Here is a 26,770-nt window from a genome sequence, read left to right on the forward strand (position 1 = left end):
GTTTTCCTCTGGCCTCCCTTCTCCAGGAAATTTCTCTGGCACATTCATCATCTTTTTCTTGAATCTCTTTGTCCTAATACCTCCTTGTTCTCTTCCATCTCTCTGCCTTAGTCTTTACTAATGTAGAATCAGGATTCTAGGGCTGAAGTAATGTTGCCCATCCTTCTGTCTCCATACAAAGAGACCTCTTAACCTAGCCTCTTCTTCCTGAAACTCTGCCAAAGATGAAGGCTTGACCCCTTTCTGACCCATATACCCCATCTCAGAAGAAGGTTTCTCAAGGGTAACCCAAACCTCCTGCTGCCTCTTCCATACCTTGGCATGAACTCTGTGGGTACACGACATTTCAGGCCGACTGGTAGACCTGCAAGAATTGACTCCTGCCTGGATTTCATGGTTGAGAAACACCGGTCCAGGTCAAATACCTGGTAATAGGCCATATCTTGTATGATCACAGCAAACTATATAACCATTAGTGCCCCTTAAGTCTGGTCCTATAAACGAGGGGATTTGTGCTCTTACATGTGAGTGCTTGCCCTTGTTCAGTCCTCATCCCTTTACTTCCCATGTCTTAACAATAAACTTATAAAATTCATGCAGAGCCAGGCTGCTCTTTTCTAAGGGAGGTGCTCATCACAGGTCATGCCTCTTCTACATGTGGAGTGGTCAGTATTCTGCAACCTCAGCATCTGAAGTCCAGTCTGTTTGTAGAGGATGAAAGTGTCTGTTGATCTGAGTGAAAGAGATTTACAGGATGAACATTCATATAGATCAGAGGATCCCATCATCCCCTCCACAGGGCTTTGTGATGCATGGGCATCATCTCTATCCCCTACCCCCAGCAGACTCCCAGGCCAAGTGTCTATCGAATTGGCAACTTTTTTCCCCCCATATATTATTATTTTTTTTGTCTTTATTTATTTTTTTAATATTACATTAAAAAAATATGAGGTCCTCATATACCCTCCCACCCCACTCACCCCACTCCTCCCCCCATAACAACAATCTCCTCCATCATCATGAGACATTCATTGCATTTGGTGAATACATCTCTGAGCACCGCTGCACCTCATGGTCAATGGTCCACATCATAGTCCACACTCTCCCACAGTCCACCCAGTGGGCCATGGGAGGACATACAATGTCCGGTAACTGTCCCTGCAGCACCACCCAGGACAACTCCAAGTCCCGAAAACGCCCCCACATCACATCTCTTCTTCCCACTCCCTACCCCCAGCAGCCACCATGGCCACTTTCTCCACACCAATTCGAATTGACAACTTTTAAAAACAATGAGCTTATCAGCAAGGAGAAGGAGCCAACTGTTGTCTGGCAAGCAGAAGGTCAGTTCCAAGTCTGTGACTTTAGTTATGGCTGTTCCCTGTTTCTGAAAAAAGGGCCCAAAGGCAGATTTCTGTTTTCTAAAGTAATTCTCTTGGTCCTAGTGGAGTTTTCACTGGGTTAAGTACATTTATATGTATGTATATGTGTAGGTGTTTGTGTATGTATGAATGTGAGTGTGTATGTATAAGTCTGAGGTCATCTCCTTATACATAGCACTCAATTTCCAAAGCACTCTTGTGCTCAGAGATTTCACAAAGGTCCCAGCTCATGACGATATGGACAGGACACAATAGAATTCAAAAAGCAAGTTAAAAGTTGGCTTCTGTTCACACTAGGGTTCACAGGGTACAACTGTGGGTCCAGAGAGAGTCCTAAACTTCAAACTAATGGAGCTGGATTCAGATTCAGGCTCTGCAACTAACTGGTGATTATGGATAAAGCTCTCAACTCCTTTGCGCCTCCTTTCTTTAGCTGTAAAATAGGTAGAACAATACCTTCATGTTATTGTTAGATTAAAATGAGACAATGTGGGAAGTGGTTGTGGCTCAACTGATAGAGTGTCCACCTACCATATAGGAGGTCCAGGGTTTGGTACTCAGGGCCTCCTGACCTGTGTCGTGAGCTGGCCCATGTGCAGGGCTGCCGTGTGCAAGGAGTGCCGTGCCATGCAGGGGTGTCCCCCGCATAGGGATGCCCCCCACACAAGGAGTGCACCCTGCAAGGAGAGCCACCCAGTGCAAAAAAAGCACAGCCCGCCCAGGAGTGGCGCAGCACACACGGAGAGCTGATGCAGCAAGACGATGCAACAACAAAAAGCGATGCAGTTTCCCAGTGCCACATGACAAGAATGCAAGAGGATACAGAAGAACACACAGCAAATGGACACAGAGAGCAGACAACAGGGGGAAGGGGAGAGGAATAAAATAAATCTTTAAAAATAAATAAATATATGGTTGACAGGGAGTTATATAGGGCATATGTCCAGGGTGCATGGTAATGTTTGGATATACTCATAGTGGCAACAATTAAAAACAACAGCTGGGGGGCTACTGGGTTCCTGGCCGGGGGTGCTCTGTCGTGGTCCCTAGGGGAGCAGCAGCAGTCCCCCAGGTGCAACGGTAAGGACCAGGAAGGAATGAGGGTCCAACAGTGAGCCCCTAATACTAATGACTATGCTTGTGAGCCTATATGCCTGAAATAAGAACAAGGCCTAGAGCAGCACTGTGCCTAGGAGTTTCCTCCTGACAGCCTTCATGTTACTCAAATGTGGCCAGTCTCGAAGCCAAACTCAGCATGTAAATGCAATGCATTCCCCACAGTGTGAGACATTACACCCGGGGATGAGCCTCCCTGGCACCGAGGAATCACTACCTAGTACCAGCTGATGATGCAACTAGAAAATGACCTTGAATTAAAGGTTCAATGCGGACCAGCAGAATATCCCTGTCTACATATAATAACAGGAGTTTAAAATGCTGTTTGACCTAATGTAAGGGGGAAATGGAAAGGAGAAATGAGTTTATATGGCTATGAGTCTCTAAAAAAGAGTCTGGAGGTTGTCAGAAGGATTGCCCTTATGCACACCTGAGCAGAGTCTCAGAGACAGATAAAGTAGATACAACCCCAGGTATTGGTTCTTTTGAGGGCTAAAGAGACCCACAGGTTCTATGGTCATGGCAGATGGGGTTCACTGCCATGTCAGTTGGCCCTTCTTTGGAGCTGGTGTTTCTGCGTGATGGAGCTGGACACAGATGGGATCTCTTTTCACAAGACTTTCATGCTACTTTACTGAAATTGTAGTTGGTGCTGGGGTTTAAGATATATCTAGGGGATTTGAATCTCTGGACTGACAATATGATAGCCAGGCCCTGAGCCTCAACAGACTTCAGCTCCTACACTCTGATTTATTGGACTTACCCCACTCAGCTAACATGGAGTTGAAGAATGTCAACCACCACACCATGGAGCCTAGAGTGCCTACAACTGAAAGCAGGAGGATTGCATCCAGTATCCATGTGGAATCTGAGCCTCCTCTTGACATAGAGGTGCAATGGACACAACCAATCCAAGGTCCACAGAGAAAATGTGGCGTTGGTGTGGGAAAAGTGGTCATGGTGGCTGCTGGGTGCGGGGAATGGGAGGAAGAGATGAGATGTGGAGGCGTTTTCGGGACTTGGAGTTGTCCTGGGTGGTGCTTCAGAGACAATTACCAGACATTGTAGATCCCCCCAGGGCCCACTGGATGGAATGTGGGAGAGTATGGGCTATGATGTGGACCATTGACCATGAGGTGCAGCGATGCCCAGAGATATACTTACCAGATGCAATGGATGTGTCATGATGATGGGAGAGAGTGTTGCTGTGGGGGGAGTGGTGGGGTGGGGGTGGTGGGGTTGAATGGGACCTCATATTTTTTTAATGTAATATTTTTAAAAAATGAATAAAAAAAATAAAATTGAAAAAAAAATTGTACAAAGTCAAGTACTTTCTCATGTAAATATATGTAAAAATCCAATCTAAATAATTATGTCTATGCTTTACCTAGCTTTATTTAATTTTAATGTATTTCTTTAAGTAGGCACATATGCTGGATATTTATACAACAGCATTCCTAAAATAAATAAATAAATAAATAAATAAGTAAATAAATAAATAAAAAGACAATGTGAGGACATCTTTTGTAATTCCTGACACAAAGTTCATGCTTGATAAGTGTTAGCTTATTGGTTCAAAAACTTGACTTAGTTGACTGAAAGGGGCATTTAGATGCTGATGAAGCCATTCTCAAAATCCAGACTTTAAGGAGATGATCTTCTGAACGACTATTGTCCAAAGAAGGGCTGACTGGCAGAGTAACTAGTCTAGGGAATACACTTTTGGTGATAGGGCCAGTGAAGCAATTGTGCTCAGTATGTGCCTGACCAGTTCTAGTACTGGAGATACAGTAATGAAGAAAACCAGCCCATACCCTTAATGGAGACATAACCATAAAAGATGAAACTGCAACATGGTGAGACACTGGCCATTAAAGAAGAGTTTACAAGTTACAGCGGCAGCATGAAGGGGAACGAGGAGCTTTCGGGAGATTAGCAAAGGTTTACAGAGAGGGCAATATGTACAGAGTTTTAAAGAATGGGGAGAAGTTTACTAGGTGAACAAGAGGATGGAATTGACGTTATAGCTAGAGAGACTACAAATAGGTGGTTTGTGCTGTATGACGTTGCAAGAGTATGAAGTGTAAGGCTGGAGGGCAGATGCAGTGGTTCCTGATGCTCAGAGGCAGACAGCAGCCAAATCAGAGAGGCCCTTTCATGGCTGCTAAGGAGCTGAGATTGCATCCTGCGGTGTAAGTTGGGGAGAGGAGAAGTTTAAAACAAGAGAGGGTGTGGCCAGATTTGAGTCTTGTATAGATCCCTTTCATGGAAATGTGGAGAACAGATTGTAAGAGGGCCAAGCTGGAAGCTGGGAGAGCAGTTTGGAGGCTGTTGCAGTGGGCAATGGGCTGGGAGAGAGATGCAAAGGTCTGAACTTGGGCAGTGGCAGGGGAATGGAGGGGAGAGCCAGAGTTCTTGAGACACCTAAGGATAATCAGTAAGAAGCAATGAACGACTGGATGTTGGGGGTGGGGGAGTGAGCAAGTTAATGCTTCAGACTAGTTTCTTTGAAAGTGAGTGGTGGTGCCAGCCAGTGGGAGGGGATCTCCAGTGTGTGGATTTTAATGGCTAGAGTGGGTGTGGACTTGGCTGAAGGTGTAGATTTGGGAGCCCTCACCATGGTGGCCTTTAAAACAACAGCCAAGTAGATGAGACCACTCGGGGAGGTGTGCGGTGAAAAGAGAGGTGGGAGAAGGACAGAATCCCCAGAGGAAGTAGAGTAAGAAGGCCCAGAAAGGATATTGGTGTAGAATACATAGACAAGGAGAACGAGTTTCAAGGGGGAGGAATTGGCCAACAGTAAGGCCATATCAGAAAAGAATTGAAATGGTAATCCTTGAACTTGGAAATTAGGGCGTGATCAGTCACTTTGGTGAGAACCGTTTCAGGGGAGAGATTTTGGGGTGGTGATGGAGGGGACAGTGTAGAAGTTAGAGGAGAGGGATTGAAGATTGAGTGGGGGCGGGCAAGTATAGAAAGTGAGACAGGAGAACTTGTGATGTCACTTTGGATATTCAGATGAATCTGGATTTGAGTTCTGCTCTGTCACTTACTAACTGTGTGCTTTAGGCAAGATATGCTTTATGAGCCTCAGTTTCCTCATCTGCAAAAGGGGGTCAATAATAGCAGTTATTTTGTAGAGTTGTCATGAGAATTAAATTTAATGAAATAATGTATGAGAATTCTTTAGTTTGGTTCCTGGCACACAGTTGGTGCTCAATAAATGGTTGGTGTTGAGCCATTGTTGTTACTATTGCTCTTAGAATTACCAGTTTGGACTATTGTCTCAAGAAGCTTGAGTGGGAAGAAAAATAAAGAGGGTCTAAGAGAGGTAGGAAGATTGCTTGATGAGCATGAACTTAGGAAGGAGTGCAGGAGCCATTAAGGGATATTTCTACCATCCACCTTCCATGCTTGACTTTAAATTAGCACTGCTGCTTCAATGGACAAACCCTGAACTCTCCATGGCTTAACAAAAAAAGTTTATTTCTCACTCACAGTCCCGTTTGGGATGGACAGTGTTCCTGCACGGCTCCACCAGTGGGAGTCTCAGGGGCCTAGGATTTTCTGTTTTGTAACTTTACTGTGTGGAAAAAGTGGCCTCCAAGGTCAGGGAGACAAGGAGAGAGAGAGATGGAGGGACTTTACTGGCCGCCAACTGCCACTCATACATCAGTGGTCAACATGAGCCATGTGGCCCCAAGCCCCAACCAAATTGCAAGGGAGGCTGGGAAATGAGGAGAGCAAGGATGTTTGGTAGGCACTGGCAGACTCTGGTACAACCTTTCTCAGTCTAGATACCCATCGCTGGTTACCTGGCTGAGAATTCTTTCTCCCTTGAGCAATGCTAGAATTATGCTGGCACATGTCACAGGGTTTTAATAACCTCCCTTCGGTTATGACAGTATAACCCAGGACCTATTACTGTAAATTAGATCATGCTGCACATTACATTTATTACATTTAGGTTTTCTTCATGTTTGGGGAAGACCATGTAAGTTTGCTTGAATTTGGGAAGTTTAAATCTGTTTAATGGTGGAGATACCTTGTTCAGTGCTTCTTAAAGTCTATTCCTTGAAAGCCTGTTTCTCACAGGATATTTGACCAAAGAGAAGGCTCTTTGATCAAAAAGGGTTGGAGAACACTGAGTTTTGTATCACTCTTTTGGAGCAGCATAAAGCACTAAGTATATTAATGAACCTAAGAAGTTCTGCCATCAGATGCAAACTTAACTTTTTTGAACCCAACATGTATTCCCTTCCCCTGCCTATTTATTAATTATCTTCTTTATTAGAGAAGTTGTGGGTTTACAGAACACTGATGCATAAAATACAGGATTCCCATACCCCATCTTATTATTATCACCTTGCATTGGTGTGGAACATTCGTTACAGTTGATGAAAGCACATTTTTATAATTTTACTATTAACTTTAGTCCATGGCTTAACTTAGGGTTCACTGTTTATGTAATTTAGTCTCCAAGATTAAAAAAATTTTTTTATTCTGTCACCATATACACATTCTAACATCTCCCCCTTTTAATCACATTCAGATATACATTTAAATGCCATTAATTACATTCACAATGTTGTGCTACCATCACCACCATCTATTACTAAAACATTTCCATCATTCCAAATAGGAAACCTGTACATTTTAAGCCTTAACCTCCCATTCTCTATCCCCACCCCAATCGCTGGTAGCCTATCTTCTGTGAGTTTGCATATTCTAATTATTTCAAATCGGTGAGATCATACAATATTTGTCTTTTTTGTTTCTGTCTTTTTATTTCACTCAACCTGATGTCTTCAAGATTAATCAATGTTGCTTCATGTAGCAGCACTTCATTCCTTTTTACGACTAATATTCCATTGTACATATATGCCACATTTTATTTATCCATTCATTGGTTGATGGACCTTTGGGTTGCTTCCATCTTTTGACAATTGTGAACAATGCCTCTATGAACATTGGTGTACAAATATCTGTTTGAGCCCCTGCTTGCAGTTCTTTTGGGTATGTATTTAATAGTGGGATTGTTGGGTCATAACGTAGTTTCATACTTAGCTTACCACCAAACTGTCTTCCACAGCTTGCTCACTTATTTTTCCACGTTATTATCTATTAACTTCTTAGGAACTATTGTTGCAGACAGGCCTGTTTGAGCAAAAGAATCCCAGTTTCATAAGCCATGCATTTGCAGATCCCTGCTTGGAGTGGTTTCTACAGGGGGCCAATCTCATCCATTTTTGGTTGAGCTCTGATTTCAAAGGATGATGTTTCTGGCCTTTTTTTTTTTTTTACCAGTCTAGGGGTGAACTAATGACAGAGACGGCCACCAGTGCCTGATGCGACCCTGTAGCTGCTGTCATGGCAGGGGCCATGAGCACTCCTCCTCTCAGGCCTCAGCACACCCTTGGGTCTGCCCATGCTGCCCACACATCTGATGCCTCTGAAGTCCGGATGTGTCACTTCTGTCTCTCCATAACAGGTAAGAAAGGAGGGCCTGATTCATCCAGCCAGGTAACCCTTTATGAGAAGAGAAGTCCAGCTGGCCTGTTCCTAACCCCGGACAGAAGTGTCCTAGGTCCCAGAGGGGTGGGCGTGTTGGCTTCTGATAATGTTTCCAGGAAAAGGTGATTCCAAAGGCTCCCTTTGTAAGCTATGAAAGTTTCTCCTGGTTCGATTTATGTTTTCTTATTCTATCTTCTCAATGACCAGAATTAATAAGCTATTTCTTGTGCTTATGAAAAAAAAAGTTAAATCACAGGGAGGGGATCTCATGGAGTTGTGAAAAGCATAACCTCAAGCTTCATGGAGGGTTGCTGGTCACCCAGTCGCTCTGACACCACCCTGCCCTTCTCTCGAGGGCCTGGACCATAGCCTTGCCCAGAGAGCCAACTTGCTCCCCCATCTGGGACACCCCAGACTCCTCTATGTGCCCACCTGTGGGGGGCACCACAGACTGATGGCCCCACAACTTTGTTCCCCATGGGGTAAACACCTTGGCTGCTGTTATGCCTTGTGATTGGCTCAGGGAGGTGGTGTCAGCTATTTGGCCCCGGGCATCATCTGGGCACCCCATGAGAGCCCTAAGGGGAGCCCTGGCTCCTCAGAATAACTGAAGGCACAATAATGAGCCTCGAACCACCGGTCTGTTTGGCATTCATCTTGACTAGCCCTGGTGCTGTGCCAGGCTGAGCACTGGGGGAGCAGGGGAGGAAAGGGTTAATCCAGAGGGATCTGTTGGGGAAAAGGGACATATACCTAGGACAGACAGAGAACTAAGTGTGATCAATAATAATGCCACCTGGATGCCAGAGGAGGGGTACAGGAAGGGTTTTTCTAAGAGAAGACTTGAGGGTAGCTTACCTTGAAGAAAAGAAAATCAGGTTAGACCTGAGCTTACATGGATCAAACTTCTGAAATCTAGTTCTTGATTTTCCTAGCCCTTCTTGACTTGGTCCTAACAGCCGGTCACATTCCTATCTAAATTAGTGAGGCTAGGGCAGAAATGATCTGATCAAAGGGATTCCTTAGGTTGGATGGATGAGCTTTTTCAACTATTAACAGGAAAGGGAGAGGGAGAGGGAGAGGAAGGGAGAGGGAGAGAAAGAAGGAGAGGGAGAGGGCAACTTTCAAGAAAAACCATCTCTCGAATCATGTCTAAAGCCTTCCTGGATCATCTCCTCAGACATCTTCCTTCCTTCCCGGCAAGTATTTGCCCCATTTTCCTTCCAGAAATGTTTTTTGAAGAACCCTTTTAGCTCTGGCCCAAAGTTACCCCCCAGCACTTGTTATCAGAAGCAAGAAGTCCTTCCTGGGGACCCTGTGTCCTGCCTCCCCCAAGAGAGTGAGGGTTCCTGGCAGGTGGTGGTGGGTGGGGGGGCACAGAAATCTCCCCCGACTCCCCTCATGCTCAGGCCAGAACTGTCCTTGTCCAGAAGCCTGGGAAAGCAGGAGGGGAAGGCTAAGGATGATTCTCTGGAACATTCCTAACCCTGCCCATGTCCTTCTAAGGCAAAACCTGCCTGGACACCCACTGTCCTTCTACCTCCCTCCTCCCCCCCAACCCCAGGAGACTCAAACCTACTGGAAGCTTCTGCTGGAGATCTTGGCAGTGATAACCTCCATAACTGGAGGGCAGCAAGTGGAGATAGGGTAGCCAAATTATTATTATGGAGGATGGAAGCAAAGCCAGTGCAGGGTTCTGGGCCATTTTATAGGGGAGTTCAGGGTGGAAGAGACAAAAATCTCTGAGAGGGTAATTTTCTAAATGAGGAACCCCAGAGGCCCCAAGTAATCTAAGAAAATGTTTCCCACCTACAAATTAGGCTGACTCCAGCCCTCCCAGACCTGCACTCCAGCTATTTAAGGGATGAACCAAGGGCCACGGTCATGGAGCCCTCTGCGCACCCCTCCTCGCCTCCCTGAACCTCCGCAGAGCAGCGACCTCACCAGCCATGAGCCGCCAGGTCAACCACTACCCGGGCGGCGGGTGCCTGGGCTTCAGCGGCTGCTCAGCCGTGTTCTCCACCGGGCCAGCAGCAGCTCTGCCTCGTTCAGGGCTGGCATCAAGGGCTCGGTGATCGTGGACAGCAGGAGCCTGTTCAGCCTGGGCACCAGCCGGCGAATCTCTACGGGCAACTTGAACGGCAGGGGTGGGGGTCACGCTCCGGGCCACCGCACGGGCGTGGGTGGCGGCCGCGTGGGCAGCTTCGTGGGCACCGTCTTTGGCAGTGCGGGGCTGGGGCCCGCCCGGGGGCATCCCACAGGTCACGGTCAACAAGAGCCTGCTGGCCCCCCTCAACTTGGAGCTGGACCCTGAGATCCAGAAAGTGCGTGCCCAAGAGCGGGAGCAGATCATGGCTCTGAACAAAACGTTCGCCTCGTTCATTGACAAGGTGGGTCCCCGAGCGCCTGCCTGTCCCGGGGGCACAGTGGTATCCAGCTCTGCCACTGAAGAGCCGTGGGGGAGGGTGGGTGGGTATTTAACCTCTCGGAGCCTCCCTTTCCTCAACTGTAAAACCAACACGATAAAGGTTCTTACCTCAGAGGGGTGTAGTCAGGGTTAAAGGGGCTACTTTTAAGTGCTTAGAGCAGTGCCTGGTGCACAGGCCCAGAAAGGAGAGCTTCATCCCTTCCTTGGCTCGGACAAGACCCTAGGAGGGGGCAGGGCGGCCTCTAGGGGCAGAAGACACATGGAATGGCCCTCTGAGGGCTCCTGACAAGTGACACCCACTGCCAGACAGGGGCACTGGAGGGCACAGGCCAGGGGATATCAGAGGACATGGTGCTTGACTGCTGGCAGAAGACTTGGAAGGAAGGAAGCAGGGTGCAGTGGAAGTTAGGAAGATTTTGAAAACTTGAAGGATGGAGCTGTGTGGAGAAGACTCAGAAAGACAGCAGGTCAAGCTATATGTGTGTGTTGAAGAGGGTGCTCAGAAGTGGGGGTAACAGAAGATGTCTCTGGAGACTCAGAAAGAGTGACCCCAGTGAATGGGTTGGAGACAAGGAGTGGGCTTCCTTTCTCTGCACCTGGACCGACAATCTGGACCATGGGTGACAGGGGACATAATGATAATAGCCACTGTTGACGTTTATTGTGCCTGGTGCTGTCTCCAGAAATGCTCATTCATCAATGCCTAACCCAGAGTATTGACCCATTCCTGCCTTGCCTTGGAGGAAACCAAGACATAGGGAGGCTGAGATGTGCCCAAGAATGGGCAATGGTGGAGTGGCCTGTGTCCCTCACCACTCTGCTGGGAAAGAGGACACAAGGCAGTTGGAGAAAAGGGCTTGAGCAGGAGAAACACAACCACTGTTGCACAGAGGACAGCCATTGTTTTCCTCCTCTTTCTACATCTGTCTTCCCCTAGTACATTTCTTCTCTTCTTCAAGCTCAAGAGATAGGTGAGTAGATGACTGCTGTGACTGGAAGAGGGCCTGAAGTTATTTAGGCCCCAAATGTGCAACATTTGTCAAGTATGAAGGGACTTTGTAAAGATGTGATAACCTACTTTGAAAAACAAACAAGTGAAAAAATGCAAAACAAGCAATCTGGGCTACATGTGAGAAAGAATACCGAACATCCCGTCCACCAGAGCAAAGTTCTGATATCTTTTCCATTTGTCATTTCTCTCTTGCTTCCCATTTCTTTCCTCAGAAAACAGCAGCATTTCTAGCCAAAGAAGTTGCCTCAATGCCTCATGGAGGCGGATGATACCATTTCTTAAACCCAGTTCCTGGTTCCTTTTAGACCAGATCTTGTTTCTTGCCTTGAAGACCCGAACGGGCATGGCCCCTGGCAGGATCTCCCCTCTGATGAGCCTTAGCTCCTGCCTGCCCCCTGAGGATGACTCCTCTGATGTCTGGCCCTCTCCCCATTCTTGGGAAGAAATAGGATGGGGATTCTAGGCCATGACCGCCTTTGGGCTCCAGGTGCGGTTCCTGGAGCAGCAGAACCAGGTGCTGGAGACCCAGTGGAACCTGCTGCAGCAGCAGGAGCTGAACACCCACAGGAAGAACCTGGAGCCCATCTTCGAGGACTACATCGGCAACCTGCGGAAGGAGCTGGGGACGCGGTCAGGAGACAGGGTGCGGCTGGACTCAGAGTGGAGGACCGTGTGGGATTTGGTGGAAGACTACAGGAAGAGGTGAGTGGAGAGGCAGAGGATATTCCACTGGAGGGTTTCAGGACAGATGAGGTTTAAATCTGGTGCCAGCAATTTTGTCTTCTTTGATTCTTTGCAGATGCCATTGCTATTTCCTTCCCCACAGAGGAGGGGGGGTGCTCCAGACATAATGGGACTTGGGAAGAGAATCGATCTGCCCAAAATGGTGCTCTGAATCGCTTAATAAATCATGTGCTCAATTTCTAGCATTGAGGAGGAAATGGAGAGTATTGTCTCAAAACCAGATGGATAACCCATGGTTTTGTAGCGCCTCTTGAGCGAGGTTTCCGGGGTAGTTCCTAGAACATGAGATACCCCACCAATCCCAGAAGATATCTCCAGTCAAGCAAAAATGAATGGGTTTTAAAGATTATTTCATGCTGAGGCATACCTGTGCCACTGAATCTCATCATTAAAGAGGAAAATTGAGAATATGTTTGGAACGAGGGATTGTTTTTCCCTCTGAGTTGAACCAAATCGAGGCTCAGTGCGTCCTGATGTTTTGGACACTTGCTTCCAGGTATTAGGATTCCTGGGGATTCTAGGGACTTCTTGCACAATTCAAGATGGGTAAAGGTGGGCTCTTTCCCTTGCCCCATGTTCAGCCTGTCTGTCCATCCCCGTTCTGAAGTCCCACTAGAATGGAGGCCTAGGGAAACGGACTTGGCCCAGTGGTTAGGGCGTCCATCTACCACATGGGAGGTCCGCGGTTCAAACCCCGGGCCTCCTTGACCCGTGTGGAGCTGGCCCATGCGCAGTGCTGATGCGCGCAAGGAGTGCCCTGCCACGCAGGGGTGTCCCCCGCGTAGGGGAGCCCCACACACAAGGAGTGCGCCCGTAAGGAGAGCAGCCCAGCATGAAAGAAAGTGCTGCCTGCCCAGAAATGGCGCCGCCCACACTTCCTGTGCCGCTGATGACAACAGAAGCGGACAAAGAAACAAGACGCAGCAAATAGACACAGAGAACAGACAACTGGGGGAGGGGGAAGGGAATTAAATAAGTAAATAAATCTAAAAAAAAAAAAAAAAAGAATGGAGGCCTGGCCTGAGCGAGGAGATCCTGAGGGAGAAGGTGGCATGGTCCCTGCTCTCTAAGAACACCGCGATTGCTGGGACAGGCCTAGAGAACACTTTCAGATAGCCACCAGCAAATGGAAATGAATGCAGTGTGAACCGAGAGTGTACTTGAGAAGGGAATTGGAGCCCACACAAAGATTTGAGCAGGGTCTGGAAAGAGGAGGGAATGGCCAGGCAGAGGCACCCAGCGCCTGTGTGCTTTCTGGGTCTCTCAGAGGGGAAAAAATTGCCACTCACTAGCTTGGGTGAATCCCTTGGTTGCTGTGAATCTTAATTTTAATATCTATAAAGTCTAGACACTAATGCTGCCTTGCTGTCCAAAAGAATTATTGAAGGGGTCAGGCCAGATAGTAATTTGTTAACAGCTCATAAAAGTGGTAGATAAATGTAAGGCATTGTTTTTCTGGGGTCTTGGATTGGAATCTTAGCTTCACTATTGACCAGCTGCATGACCTTAGGCAAGGAAATGTCTATCTTTTGCCTCATTTATAAAGCTGTAATAATAACAGAATTCAGCTCACAGGTTGATGTGGGATTAAATGGAATAATCTATGTGAAGAGTTTAGTGCAAATGTTTGGTGTAAACATTTGGTAAAATGTCAGTGCACGTTAGCTGCATTCATTATTGTTATTAATTTTTGTTCATTCTATATTGACCTCTCCCACCTGTGGGTCCTTATGCCATGTTTTTTGTATCTTTCTTATTATATAAGAGATCCCAATCACTAGCCATCCTTCCATTAGAATTTTCAGCGCATTGACCAGAGTACTGTCCCATAGATGGCCTAAAATTTTCAGTGATTCCTCACAATTAAAAAAAATCTCCTCTTCACAATAAAAAAAATTGCCAACTAAACATTTTAATCATAAATTTAAATAGTTGCAAAGGATATAATTTCAAGGCTATTGTATATATTGCCATTTAAAATTATAGTGGCTAGAATACTCATTTAAAGGTATCCAGTCGGATCTAGGTGTCATGGCAGTTTAATACCCACCATATTCATTTAAAAAAATTAATGAGAATCTCTTTTTACAAAGTTGTAAATTTTACCTTGATCCTTTTCTCACTTGAACTCCAATTATCTTGCCACTTTTCCCATATAACTTTATCCTAATGTAATAAGTTTTTATGTCCTAAAGTTTTTTATTGATCACTACAGCTGCCATAAAATGTAAATGTAAATTGAAATGTTAGAAAGTTTACTTCTTGTGAATGTACGTTTTTAAAGATTTACTTATTTATTCTCCATCCATTGTTTGAGCTCGCTGTCTGCTCTATTTGTTGTGTGCTCTCTGTGTCTGCTCGTATTCTCTTTAGGAGGCACTGGGTACTGAATCCAGGACCTCCCATGTGGGAAAGAGGTGCTTAATTCCTTGAGCCACCTCTGCTCCTTGCTTTGTTGTGTCTTTTATTGTGTTTGTGTTTCCTTTTGTGTCTCCTTGTTGCGACATCTTTTTGTATCAGCTTGCCATGCCAGCCAGTCAGGTCAGCTTGCTGTTTTGCTCATCTTTTCTAGAAAGCACCAGGAACCAAACCCAGGATCACCCATGTGGTAGGTGGGTGCCCAAATGCTTGAGCCACATGTGATTCCCAGTGTACATTTTAAAATGTTAAAATATTTATTCTGGGTTGAGATAACAAAACAAAAAATGTGTTACTAATTTTGTCAAATTATTAAACATAAAAAGTAAAAATAATTTTGTAAGTACATTTCTTAATGAGATGAATGGAGAAATTTTTTTCCCGCTGGCTTTTTATCCATGTATGACTATTGATGATTGCTAGAACGAGCCGATCAAATGACTATTGCTCATATGACTTACTCTGTCCCTTAGAGGCACCATATTCAATCCACAGAATCTCAGATAAATTGCATAAACTGTTTTCCATGAATTTTATCCAGCGTAACTGGAAAAATCTGGCAGTCTCAAAAAACTTTTCAGTCACATTAAAAATAATGCTTCACCAACCTGTACTGCTTGAGCCATTCAACAGTGCTTTGTTTTGCAGGCAGTAATGGGTCTTGGGAATAAATAAAAAGCTAAAAAGAATTGCTCATGCTTACCATGAACAGAAGTCCATATTCTAGCATTTGAATATTTCTTATCAATGCTTTATTTGGTTTGCTCTCTCAAGCATCCCTTAATTACATTCTCTGACGATAGAAGGGGATGGAAAAGATGAGGTCTTAAATGAAATGATCAATATTCTTACCTCCACAATCTATGATATATCTCAATTAAGTGAGACCATCTCAGCCCCATCCAAACACTCTGTATCTAAGGCTTTACTTTATCTGGAGCAGAAATACGTGTAAGAAATGGGTCTGACATACAGCTCAAAGTGGGAATGGTGCTTTTCCTTGGTTCCTGGGAGGGTTTTGCCAGCTGGGCCAGTGCCCCATGTTAAGGTGTCAGATGGTGGAGGGGGTGTGCCTCCAAGTTGTCGTGTGGAAGGGGCGATTGCGAGAGGGAGGTGGGACAGAAGAACCCGTGTGACATCTCAACCACTGGTGCATTCTCAGGCAGATACAGTTTAGGGACAACTCATACAAACGAGGAGCTGGAGAGTGACTCCTTTAAACCCAGCTTATTTATTTATTTATTTATTATCTTTTAAAAAAAAATATATAGATCACACAAAATGTTACATTAAAAAATATAAGAGGGGAAGCGGACTTGGCCCAGTGGATAGGGCGTCCGTCTACTACATGGGAGGTCCGCAGTTCAAACCCCGGGCCTCCTTGACCCGTGTGGAGTTGGCCCATGTGCAGTGTTGATGTGCGCAAGGAGTAACCTGCCACGCAGGGGTGTTCCCCGCAGGGGAGCCCCATGCGCAAGGAGTGCACCCTGTAAGGAGAGCCGCCCAGCATGAAAGGAAGTGCAGCCTGCCCAGGAATGGCGCCGCACACACGGAGAGCTGACACAACAAGATGACGCAACAAAAAGAAACACAGATTCCCGTGCCGCTGACAACAACAGAAGCGGACAAAGAAGACGCAGCAAATAGACACAGAGAACAGACAAGGGGGCGGGGGGAAGGGGAGAGAGAGAAATAAATAAATAAATCTTAAAAAAAATATATATATATATAAGAGGTCCCCATAGACCCCATTCCCCACACCCCCCCACTCCTCCCACATCAACAACTTCTTTCACTAGTGTGGTATATTCATTGCACTTGATCCCCTTAAGGGAGGCTATGTGTGCCCCGGGGTACATGAGCCCCAGTCTGAAGACTGCTACCCTGCAGGTCTTGGCCCAGAGGTGTGAACACCGACTCGGCGAGCATTTGCAGAACTGAATGATCCCGGCGGTCATGCTGTCTCCTCCCTCTTGCCCCATGTAGGTACGAGGTGGAGCTTAACAGATGCACAGCTGCTGAGAATGAGTTTGTACTGCTCAAGAAGGTAAAAGGGGAGATGGAAGGGCCAGGGTTGAAGGGACTTCTTGGCCACACAGCACAGTGGTGTTTGTAGGATGAGTGAGCCTGTGGGTCACGAAGTCCCTTGGGCATGGGTGACGGGGCTTCTGACTTCCCAGCTCCTCCTTCCAAGGCCCTTGCCTAGGATGCATGCTGTCCTCAGAAGGTGCCAGCTTAAAATCCAGGCAATTTTCTGCACTTTTGGAGTGTCTGTGTGCACTGGGCCTGTTGGTTGGATGGCTTGATGGTGGCCTCAGGGACTGGGACCCCCTGTGAAGCATGGGGTGGGGGGAATGGAGACATCTAGAGACCTTGAGGCCCCCTGTGGCAGGACAGAGAGTAAGGAAGGGCAGCTGGCCCCTCTCAGGGCCAATGACCATCATGTGCCTCCCAGGACATAGATGTCGCCTGCATGCACAAGGTTGAGCTCCAGGCCAAGGTGGACTCCTTGACAGATGAGATCAGGTTCTTCAAGAGCCTCCACAAAGGGGTAAGTGCTTCCCTGATCCCTCTTGTGTGGTCTGCTCCTCTTACAAGTGCCCCTGGCCCTCAGCCTGCAGCCTGGTGGTCAGGGGACCAAGGCTTGGGAGAGAGAGATTTTTCAATTCAGTGCAGCTGACTTGAGCGGAGACCCTGCTGTGTGCTGAGCAGTTAGGCTTTGATTGTGCTGGAGAGGAAATGATTCCTACCCCCTAGGAGTTCCCAGTCTGGTAGGGAAACCAACGGTGAGTTTAGCCTGCACTGACAGGAAGGTTCTTGGATGGAGATGAGGAAGACTTCAGTGGGTGCTATGCAGGTGTGACGTGCCAGGCTGGAGGAGCAGCACAGGTGGGTGCTGTGCGGGGTGATGTGCCAGGCTGGAGGAGCAGCACAGGTGAAGAGTCAGGAGCCTGGGATGTGCTAATGCATAAGGGGCGTGCAGATGCAGGCCTGGAGATGGGCAAGGGTGCCAGCAGCTCCCTAAAGAACTCTACGTGCCATGCAAGGGGTCCAGGCTTGATTCGAAGGGTGAAGGGGAGCCATTGTGGGTTTTTAAGGAAGAGAGTGACTGATGGAGAGGGCAGTCTCCTTGCTCGTAGCTGAAAGTCCAAGGTGTTCCTTCTCAGAGGCCTGCTAGGTCCTGAAAGGGTCTACTGAAGGCAAAATTCAAGTGCTGGAGAAGGGCAGAGAGGAGCAGTGAGGATTTGCCCCAGGGCGGATCAGTGGAGTGGTCCCCTCGTGGGGACTTTTAACTAGTCCTGTCTCCCAGCCGTCCTCCAGGAGATGGCCCAGCTCCAGTCCCACCTTGGTCCTGTCCATGGACAACAGCCGGGACCTGGACCTGGACGGCATCATCGCCAAGGTCAAGGCCCACTATGAAGACATGGCGCTGAGGAGCAAGGCCGAGGCCGAGACGACGTACCAGGGCAAGGCGAGGGCAGGGGCCAGGGGTGCCGAGGCCCAGCCCTCAGCTGCCGCCTGCTCATTGTGCCCGCACGTGTGGGCGTGTGGGCCGTGTGTGTGATGCACCTGGCTTGGAGCGGCCCTCCTTTGCCTTAGAGCTGGTCTTGTGGGAATGTCTCCCTGCAGCCCTAAGAGCTTGACCTTATTTGGGGAACAGTTAAGGGACTTAGACCTTCCCGTGCCGTGGCTCTTGAGTGGCAGCTGAGACCTCACCAGCCACAAACTCTGATGCAGTTTCCAGGGGCAATCCACACACCTCTAAATTTTCTCATTTCCAATTTTGGCACTATGAAGACAGGAAATCCAGTGTCTTCAAGCCAAGGCTTTTTTTGGTTGAGAACCTGAGGATCCTGCTGAACTGGAGCAAGGGCTTCCTTCCCAGAAGGAAAGGGCGTCCTTCTCCCCCTCCTCTCTTCTCCCATCACTGCCTCCCTCTCGGTCCCCCTCCCTGGACCTGCACTGCTTGGCTGTTGAGAAGGTGGCATGTGTTCCCCACTCCTTCTCCCTGGACTGAACATCCTGAAGCTTAAGGAGTTCTTGTCCATCCTGGGCTCCTCTTTTCTTGTCACCCAACCTCAGATCCAGGAGCTCCAGGTGACTGTCAGCCGGCATGGGGATGACCTCAAACTCACCAAGGCTGAGATCGTGGAGCTCAACAGGCTGGTTCAGAGGATCCGCTCGGAGATAGGGAGTGTGAAGAAGCAGGTGGGTTCTCTGAAATCAGCCACAAGGGTTTATTGTGCACCAGTCTGTACAAGACAGAATATGGAGAGGGGTCCGGCATGATGCCCTTCTCAGGTAGGCAGTACCTCACCAGGAGGCACAAGCAGACACGTACGAATCGGTAAAGCCTTCACCTGCGTCTGCACACTCTAGAAAGGCTACAGGGGTTCAGAGGGACTGGAGGTTCAGGAGAGCCAGAGTGAAGCTTTCTGTGGGAGGTGGGTTTACACTGGGATGGGGGCCAGAAAGGAGAGGGAAGGTATGCAGGTGAAGGAGCCAGCAGCAGAACAAATGCACAGGGGACAGAAGGTCCACGGTAGGGTGGCAGGTAGCAGAGGCTACCACTGAGTAGGGATGGTGGATTATGAGCGGCCTTCGAGGCCAGGCAGGGGAGTTTAGACTTGATGCAGCAGGTAAAAGTGAGCCATTTGTAGGTTTCACACAATGACTCATGTGTGAGGAAGGAGAACCCGGCAGTGGATTTTCCACCAGAGTGAAGGAGGAGCCTCCTGCCTGCACTCGGCCCAGGCTGTGCAAGGAACTTGGCCTTCCCTGAGCTGGTGGCTGTGGGAGGACATGCTCTGAGCATGGTCCCTGCAGTAGCGCGGGTTGGGACCACACCTATGGTTCTTGATAAATGTGGATGGCATCTCTTACCTTCTGATGAATGTGCTTTCCTAGCCTGGCTGAAGCAGGCAGGCCCATGAGTTTCCTAAAGTTTGTCCATGCAAGAATTTAAGGCCCCTGTCTCCTTGCCCTCCCCCCTTCACTGCCCCCTCCCCCTGCCCTGCATGCACACGGGTGTGCAGGGGGCTCACGGCGTGGAAAGAAGGGCCAGCATTACATAGGAACGTACCGTGTGTTCTATTTATTTATTTATTTATTTAAAGATCTGTTTATTTTATTTCTCTCCCCTTCCCCCCAACCCCAGTTGTCTGTTCTCTGTGTCCATCTGCTGCGTGTTCTTCTTTGTCCGCTTCTGTTGTTCTCAGTGGCATGGGAATCTGTGTTTCTTTTTGTTACATCATCTTGCTGTGTCAGCTCTCCGTGTGGGTGGCGCCATTCCTGGCAGGCTGCACTTTCTTTCGCGCTGGGCAGCTCTCCTTACGGGACACACTCCTTGTGCTTGGGGCTCCCCTAGCAGGGACACCCCTGCATGGCAGGGCACTCCTTGAGCGCATCAGCACTGTGCATGGGCCAGCTCCACACGGGTCAAGGAGGCCCAGGATTTGAACCACGGACCTCCCATGTGGTAGACGGACGCCCTAACCACTGGGTCAAGTCTGCTTCCCACCCGTGTGTTTTAGAATCAAGAGCTGCTTGAATGCAGGAGGTGTTAAAGACGGCCCTTGGCATTCTCTCACAGTGTTTGATAAAACATTAGCTGTTCATGGCTGGGTGAGCTTATCACCAGAGTGACGTTTTGTGATTAGAATGACACCGTGCTTTGGGGTTCAGGGAAGGTGTCCTCCGTGGCAAGTGGGGATCACTTGCCATAATTGGCTTCCTTTCAGTTCCTCTTGAAGGCTCTTGGCCGAGGCGCTTTCTGTTCCTTTGGCCCCAAACATCAAAGAAGAAGCCCAGTTTCAGTTGCAGGGTCTTTGGCACTTGACAGCCCCAGAATCCATTGGAGGATATGTCTCAGAGGAGGCCAAAATTTCCCTTCCTAACTCAGACCTCATTCATTCATGAGACCCAGGCTTGTGGAAGCCCTGATGTACCAAACCTATGTTCACTCCGATCTCGGTCAGTTGAAAAGAATAGAGGATTGTTTGAACGAATTCAGATGACAGAATTCTTTTCCATCTCCCTGAATGATTAGAGCTCCACAGTCTTGAGGATGGGGCTCTATGGTGCCTCCCCTGAGACCATGGGCTACTCACCCAATTCTGTGGGTGTGCGTGTCTGGCAGGGGAGGGTGGTACCAGCTGGACATCTGGCCTTAGGACCAGCTGCCCTCCTGGGGTGAGGCAAACTTGACTGCATGGTAAAGGGACGCCCCAGAAAGAGAAGCCAGATGCTTAGAGCTCATCAAAACCTTAGCCTAGTGACCAGCACACACACCCAACAGTGAAAGGCTTTCACATGAATGGAGGCACAGGGCCCCTTCTGCAGTTTCCTCTAGCTAGTTACATGTGTCCACCTTACAGCAGGTGCTTTTAAGCTTATAAGACCTGTTGGTTATGCAAAAGTATCTTTCAAACCTGTTGCCTTTTAGCAGGATTCGCCATGAAATTTGGAAGGCTAGACTCTAAGTAGGTCAGGATTATCAGTTGGACATTTTAATAGGTTCTTTATTAGCCCTGAATTTTTCTCACAGTTTTTGGGACCTCCCAAGGCAACCTTCATTCTATGGGGCTGAATCAAGTCTAGTCACTCAGAGATTTTTATCAGGGTCGGCATTCGACTCTTACAGCTAATATTACAGACCGAGAGAGAGAGGGTACGGGCTCCATGCCTGGGCGGCCCAGCTTCTCCTCCTCTCTCACAAAGTGAGGACTTGCCACCTTCACCAAGGTGTGAGCAGGGGTGAAAGCGTGTCAGGCAGAAGGATGGAGTCGGCTCTGGCGATGTCCAAAACTGGAGAACCAGAAGGGTCGCGCATCTACGATCAGTCAGGCCTGAATGAGGGCAGGTTGCTGGGCAAGATCTCAGAACTGGGCTGTGACTCAAAATGCTACCTCCATTTGCCCCTCAGTGCTGCAACCTGGAGACAGCCATCGCCGATGCCGAGGAGCAGGGGAACGACGCCCTCAAGGACGCCCGGGCCAAACAGGACGGGCTGGAGGCCGCCCTGCAGCAGGACGAGCTGGCCCGGCTGCTGCCCGAGTACCAGGAGCTGATGAGCCTGAAGCTGGCGCTGGACGTGGAGATGGCTGCCTACCGCAAGCTGCTGGAGGGCGAGGAGAGCAAGTGGGAGTACAGATACCTTTTATCTGGGGCAGTTATTGTTCTGCTTTGGTAGAAAGACCAAAGGCAAACCGTTCGTTTCAGCTCAGTCCCACTAGGGTAAAACCGTGTAGAGAATGGGCTTGCCGTGCAGTAGGGAAGCTCAGTAGACAATAAGAAGGACTAAGTTGTGAAAACACCAAAGAGGCGATGGGAGAAAAAATATTAACGTCCGCAAGTCTGAGAAACAGAGCACCCTGTGGCCCTTCTTGAAGAGTGGGAAAAGGCAGAGTGGCCTCCAAGAGTCTTCCAAGTTCAAGGTCGCTCTGACAAAGCCAGGGTCCCAGTGAGGACACGAGCTCATTCCTCTTCATAGTCTAAGACCGGTGGCATAATTAGAGGGAAGCAGAGGCACAATGATCCCACACTACGGGTAATCCCAAAGTCACTTGGATGGAGAGGTGATTCCTTGGAGCATATTTATCAGTCTAGTTCTCTATTTCTTGAGAGAGCCCACTGGGTTATGTGAGAAGAAAGGATCCTGGTGGGGTCGCATGCTCTGAGAGAAGGGGTTACTTTGTAGGGATGACTCCTGGGATAGTTGGGGGGATTGGTGTGGGAGGGTTTATCTGTTTTTCTTCTCCTTCTGCAGGATGTCTGGTGACTATCCAAATTCTGTGAGCATCTTTAAGTACCTGCAGGACTCAGTTCTTTCCTTGGTCATCTTACCAGAAGTCTGATTTCCACCACTTTCATGACATGAAAGAGAAGCCAGGGTAACAGAGAAGGTTAGGGGAGACTTAAAGATACAAACAGGGAGCTGGTGGCTTCAGTTACAAGGAGAGATAGTGGAATGGAGAGAAATAACAACACAGGATTAGAAAATCCAGCCTATGGAAAGGTCAGAAGATACCCAACAGTGCATAATCTCAAAGTCTATTGTAAGAATGCATCTTTTTTAAAAAAATTTTTATTTATTTATTTATTTATTTTTTATTGACTTTGTAATAGTATTACATTAAAAATATATATATATATGAGGTCCCATTCAACCCCACTACCCCCACCCCTCCTCTCCCCCCCCAGCAACACTCATTCCCATCATCATGACACATCCATTGCATTTGGTAAGTACAAGTAAGAATGCATCTTAATAGCTACAGTCTGTTGAGACCAGAACCAAAATAAAGGCTCTAGGTTGCAGTAAGAGGGGTTGAAGGAAGCCTAATTGACTAAACGATGGAAAAAAGATAGCAGAAACACCCTCCGTCAGGTTTAAAAGCTAGAGAGCATGTTTCAAAGCTAGAGAGCAAGTGCTACATCACTACGAGGCTGGGGTTCTCCCAGCAGCCCCTTTCTTCATCAGTAGAAAAGCAAGACAGCAGCAGCAGAAGACCTCAAGGAAGAGCCTTTCCTCACTTGTCCTACCTCTGAGGAAGTTCTCTGAAGCCCTGTCTCCTGAGAGCTTGAAGTCTGAGATAGATCAATTGATACAGACTGATAAAGATCAAATGTGTGGGGCTGAGCCTTGAAAAACGAAGCCATCAATAATCAGTACTGATAAAAATCTCTTAGTAAATTAAAACTCAGCCTTGACAGGTAGCCAGCACAGGGCAGAGAACTACCGGGGTGGGTAGGGTGTGGGGCAGGCTGGGGCTGAGGTCTTCTCTCGCTCATTCCAGCTGTCATTCCAGCCTTCGTCAGCAGCGCCGGCGCTGGGGCAGGAAGGGCTGGCTTCGGCGTGGGCTTTGGCGCCTCAAACAGTCTCAGCTCCAAGGCTGTGCCCATGGACGTCAAAATTAAAGGCAGCTGTGGCAGCGAACTCAAGGACCCCCTCGCCAAAATCTCGGGCAGCAGCTGTGCAGCCCAAAGGGCCTCCAGATGAAGGGCAGGCCGTGGGCTCTGGGAGCAGAAAGCTTCAGACATCCCCCTCCACCTCCTTCCCCCCGCCAAGCCCCATTTCCAAGTCGGCAAGGTCTTCTTCCCACAGCCACAAGCCCAGCCACCCCTCTCCCTGCTGCCCTCTGCAGAGCCATGCTCTGATGGGGTGCTGGAGGGAAGGGCAGCCAGTCGCGGGTTCTCTGGGTGATCACTCTGTGTTTGTCATCTTCCATTGGGTCACTGCTCCAGGATGCAGAGATAACACACATGTCCAGGAGGCGTCCCTGCCACCAGGTACAGTCCCCTCTGCCCCCCCCCCCCAATGCCTTTCTTGGGCCCTCCCTGCCAAGCTCTCTTGGTCCTTTGGGATCTTGTCCACTTCCCTGCTTCTCCTTTAATAAATGATCAGTGCCATTTGGTTCTCAGCGTGGAATCTGTTGCCCAGGATGCCGTGACATCTGCATTGCCCCATCTAGCTTATCTTGGTCAAACTCTTGCTTCCCTTGAGGATCTTTGCCATTGGGTTCCAGCTAGGTAGGCACTGGGTGTCAGCTGATCTCAGTATACAGCCGAGTTTTCTCACTGGCACTGCTGGCAGGCTCCTTGCTCCACACGCACCATGCCACTTGTTCTACACAAGGACCCTGGGGCGGGCCTCATCCCAGGACAGAGAAGCCTGCACAGCTAGGACCAGGAGCCGAGTCACACGGGACCATCTGACGTTAGGGCTTCGGCACGTCTTCTTGCTCTGGTCCTCACGAGCACCCCTGGTTTACTACAGACTGTGGATTCTTGCTAGAGTGACCATTCCTTATTTTTCCTCACTGTCCTGCCAACCCACTCCCCAGGGCTGGTCCCCTACAATCTCCCTGCTTTCCTCTTTCCTGGCCAATTTCTGTTCCCCTCTAAGGTCTGAAGCCTGCGTGTATACATGTGTGGGGGTGCATCTGTGTCTGTTGCATGTATCTAGGAGTCATTCATTCAACACATATTCAGGCGGCACCTCCTGGGCCAAGCGTGATTCAGACACAGAGTGTGTGTTCCAGTGGGGAGAGCAAAAGTAGACAACTAACAACGACCCGTATAGCATGATGTCAAGTTGTGATCACTGCTATGAAGAAAAGTGGAGAAAATGGCCCGAGAGACTCGGGGGTGGAGGAGCGCTCAGGCATGAATGTGTTTTTGCAGAGGTGTTGGTTTCTCCAGGGTGGGCTTGCACGTTTGGTTAGAGCCAGGCGCTGAAGAGCCAGGGTCCTCGAGGGCAAGACCACATTTCAAGTAGGCGTGGTATTCAGGTGCCCACGACCCCTTCCCCACCCACATCAGCCCCTGCCCTTGCCCACCAGCCTGTCCCCAAGCATGCCGAGAATTCTTACAGCCAGAGACCTTTGCCAATACGATTTTCTCAACTGCCCACTCCCCATTTATTGGATTCCACGCCTCCTTTGTGGCCTGGCTGGAATGGCACCTCCCCGTTCATGTGTCTTCTGGTGCCTCCAGGGGGAACCCATCAAATCGAACATTAAATGAGAAGGAACATTAGCACAGTTGAGCCCGTTTTATAGGTCAGCAAACTGAGGCCCAGATGGATGCGTGATCTGCCCTTGTTTGCGGTGCAGGGGAGCGGCAGGGCCTGGTCAGGCTCCGTCTGCACACCCCCTGTGTGCCTGGACCTGTGTTACAGCTGGTGCTTTATTTCCCTGGTGTCACATTAGCTGCTCACGTCTGCCCCTCACCAGCCCCCTTGCTTCCTTCTCCAGGGTCTTCAAGTCAGTAGGCACGTGATACACGCTTGCCAAAGGAATGCCTGGCGGTGGGAGAAAGGGCTCAAGGGACACACCAGTGTCCCGATGACCTCCTCCCAGGATGCAAATGATGAAACATTTGTGTTGACAAATGTGTGTTTCATAGGCATTGGCATGTGGGCCGTTTATAAAATTTGTATTCTGGCACTTTTATTCTAGACAAATGCTAAATTGGATCCTCGGACCACGACATAAGCCAGGGCTGTCTTGGGCAAACGGTCGCCTGGGGTCTAGCCTACTGGCCACGTAGTTGTGACCTGGCATCAAATCCTGGCCCTTCCAATTGCTAGTTGTGGCCTGGTGCAAGATCTTGCCCTTGTCGATTAGAGCTAATACAAGCTGGCATTTGTGGGGTACTTTCCATATGCAAGGTACTGTTTCTAACACTCATCTAGGGCAACTCAACGTATTCTCCCAGCAACCCGATAAGTATTATTGCTATTAGGTGCATTTTTGCTTTTATGTCCATTTCACTAATGAGGATAATGAAGCTCAGAGGGGTTAAATAACCCACGCAGTATCCCACAGTTAATAAATGGCAGAGTCGGGAGGTGAACCCTGGGTTGATTCCAGAGTCATGCTCACAGCTACGACACCTTATTACCTCTCAAAGCACTCACCCTAGAGGAGAGCTGAGAATGCTAGAATAATGGAAGTAAGATACTTAGTGCCTGGAACACGGTTTGCAGCTGATAGATGTTAACTACTATTAGGACGATCATGGTTATTATTAATGAATGTTGGTGGGACCTTCTGTGTTTGCTAGATGGGCAGAGGTTCATGACAGGGGCCAGCAGGACTGTGCCCAGAGACCTTGCCAGGAGGGCTAAGTGGTTCTGCTCATTAAAGCACATTACCCTCTAGTCAACAGCTGCGAATTTCTGATCAAAACCGAACTCCTCAGTGCCTCTATTTTGTGTACACACTGCCCTCTGCCATCAGCTCTGGGTACTGCACCTTCCATCCCACAGCCCTGGAGGACTCTTTCCCTACAACTGGGAGGGTGTGGGAGGATCTTGGATGGGCTCTCTGCCTACTGCGGAGCTGTCTGCGGGCTGCGGTGCTGTGTCTCTCCCTGGCGTGCCCAGGCTGGCCCCGGCCTCTGCGGTGCCCAGGCCCTGGCTCCTGCCTGCCCTCTCCTCCCTGACCTCCCCTCTCACAGGAGAGAAGAGGGGGAGGCTGATGTTGCTGCAGTGGAGCCTCCTCCCCTCTAGGTACAGAATCTGGGGCCTCAGACCGCGCTCCTTCAATGGGTGATCCTTGGTGCCAATCCATTCAGCAGTGCCCCTCCCTGGCCCACCTACCCTGTGTGCAAACTCCTGCCACGGCTGAGAAGGGTGCCCTCTGGGAACTC

General features: G+C 48.7%; 1 protein-coding gene across 1 annotated transcript; it reads left to right on the top strand.

Annotated features, from left to right (window-relative positions):
• Positions 1-9,961: 9,961 nt before the first annotated feature.
• Positions 9,962-23,615, top strand: KRT72 (keratin 72). The gene is given in 11 exon segments (XM_004485048.3): positions 9,962-10,031; positions 10,034-10,250; positions 10,252-10,402; positions 11,940-12,154; positions 16,601-16,661; positions 17,070-17,191; positions 17,948-18,086; positions 18,698-18,823; positions 21,540-21,754; positions 22,383-22,417; positions 23,425-23,615. Coding segments are annotated over 11 exon segments (1,542 nt in total).
• Positions 23,616-26,770: the final 3,155 nt, after the last annotated feature.

The sequence above is a fragment of the Dasypus novemcinctus genome, chromosome 12 (assembly GCF_030445035.2).
Source record: "Dasypus novemcinctus isolate mDasNov1 chromosome 12, mDasNov1.1.hap2, whole genome shotgun sequence".
Lineage (NCBI taxonomy): Eukaryota > Metazoa > Chordata > Mammalia > Cingulata > Dasypodidae > Dasypus > Dasypus novemcinctus.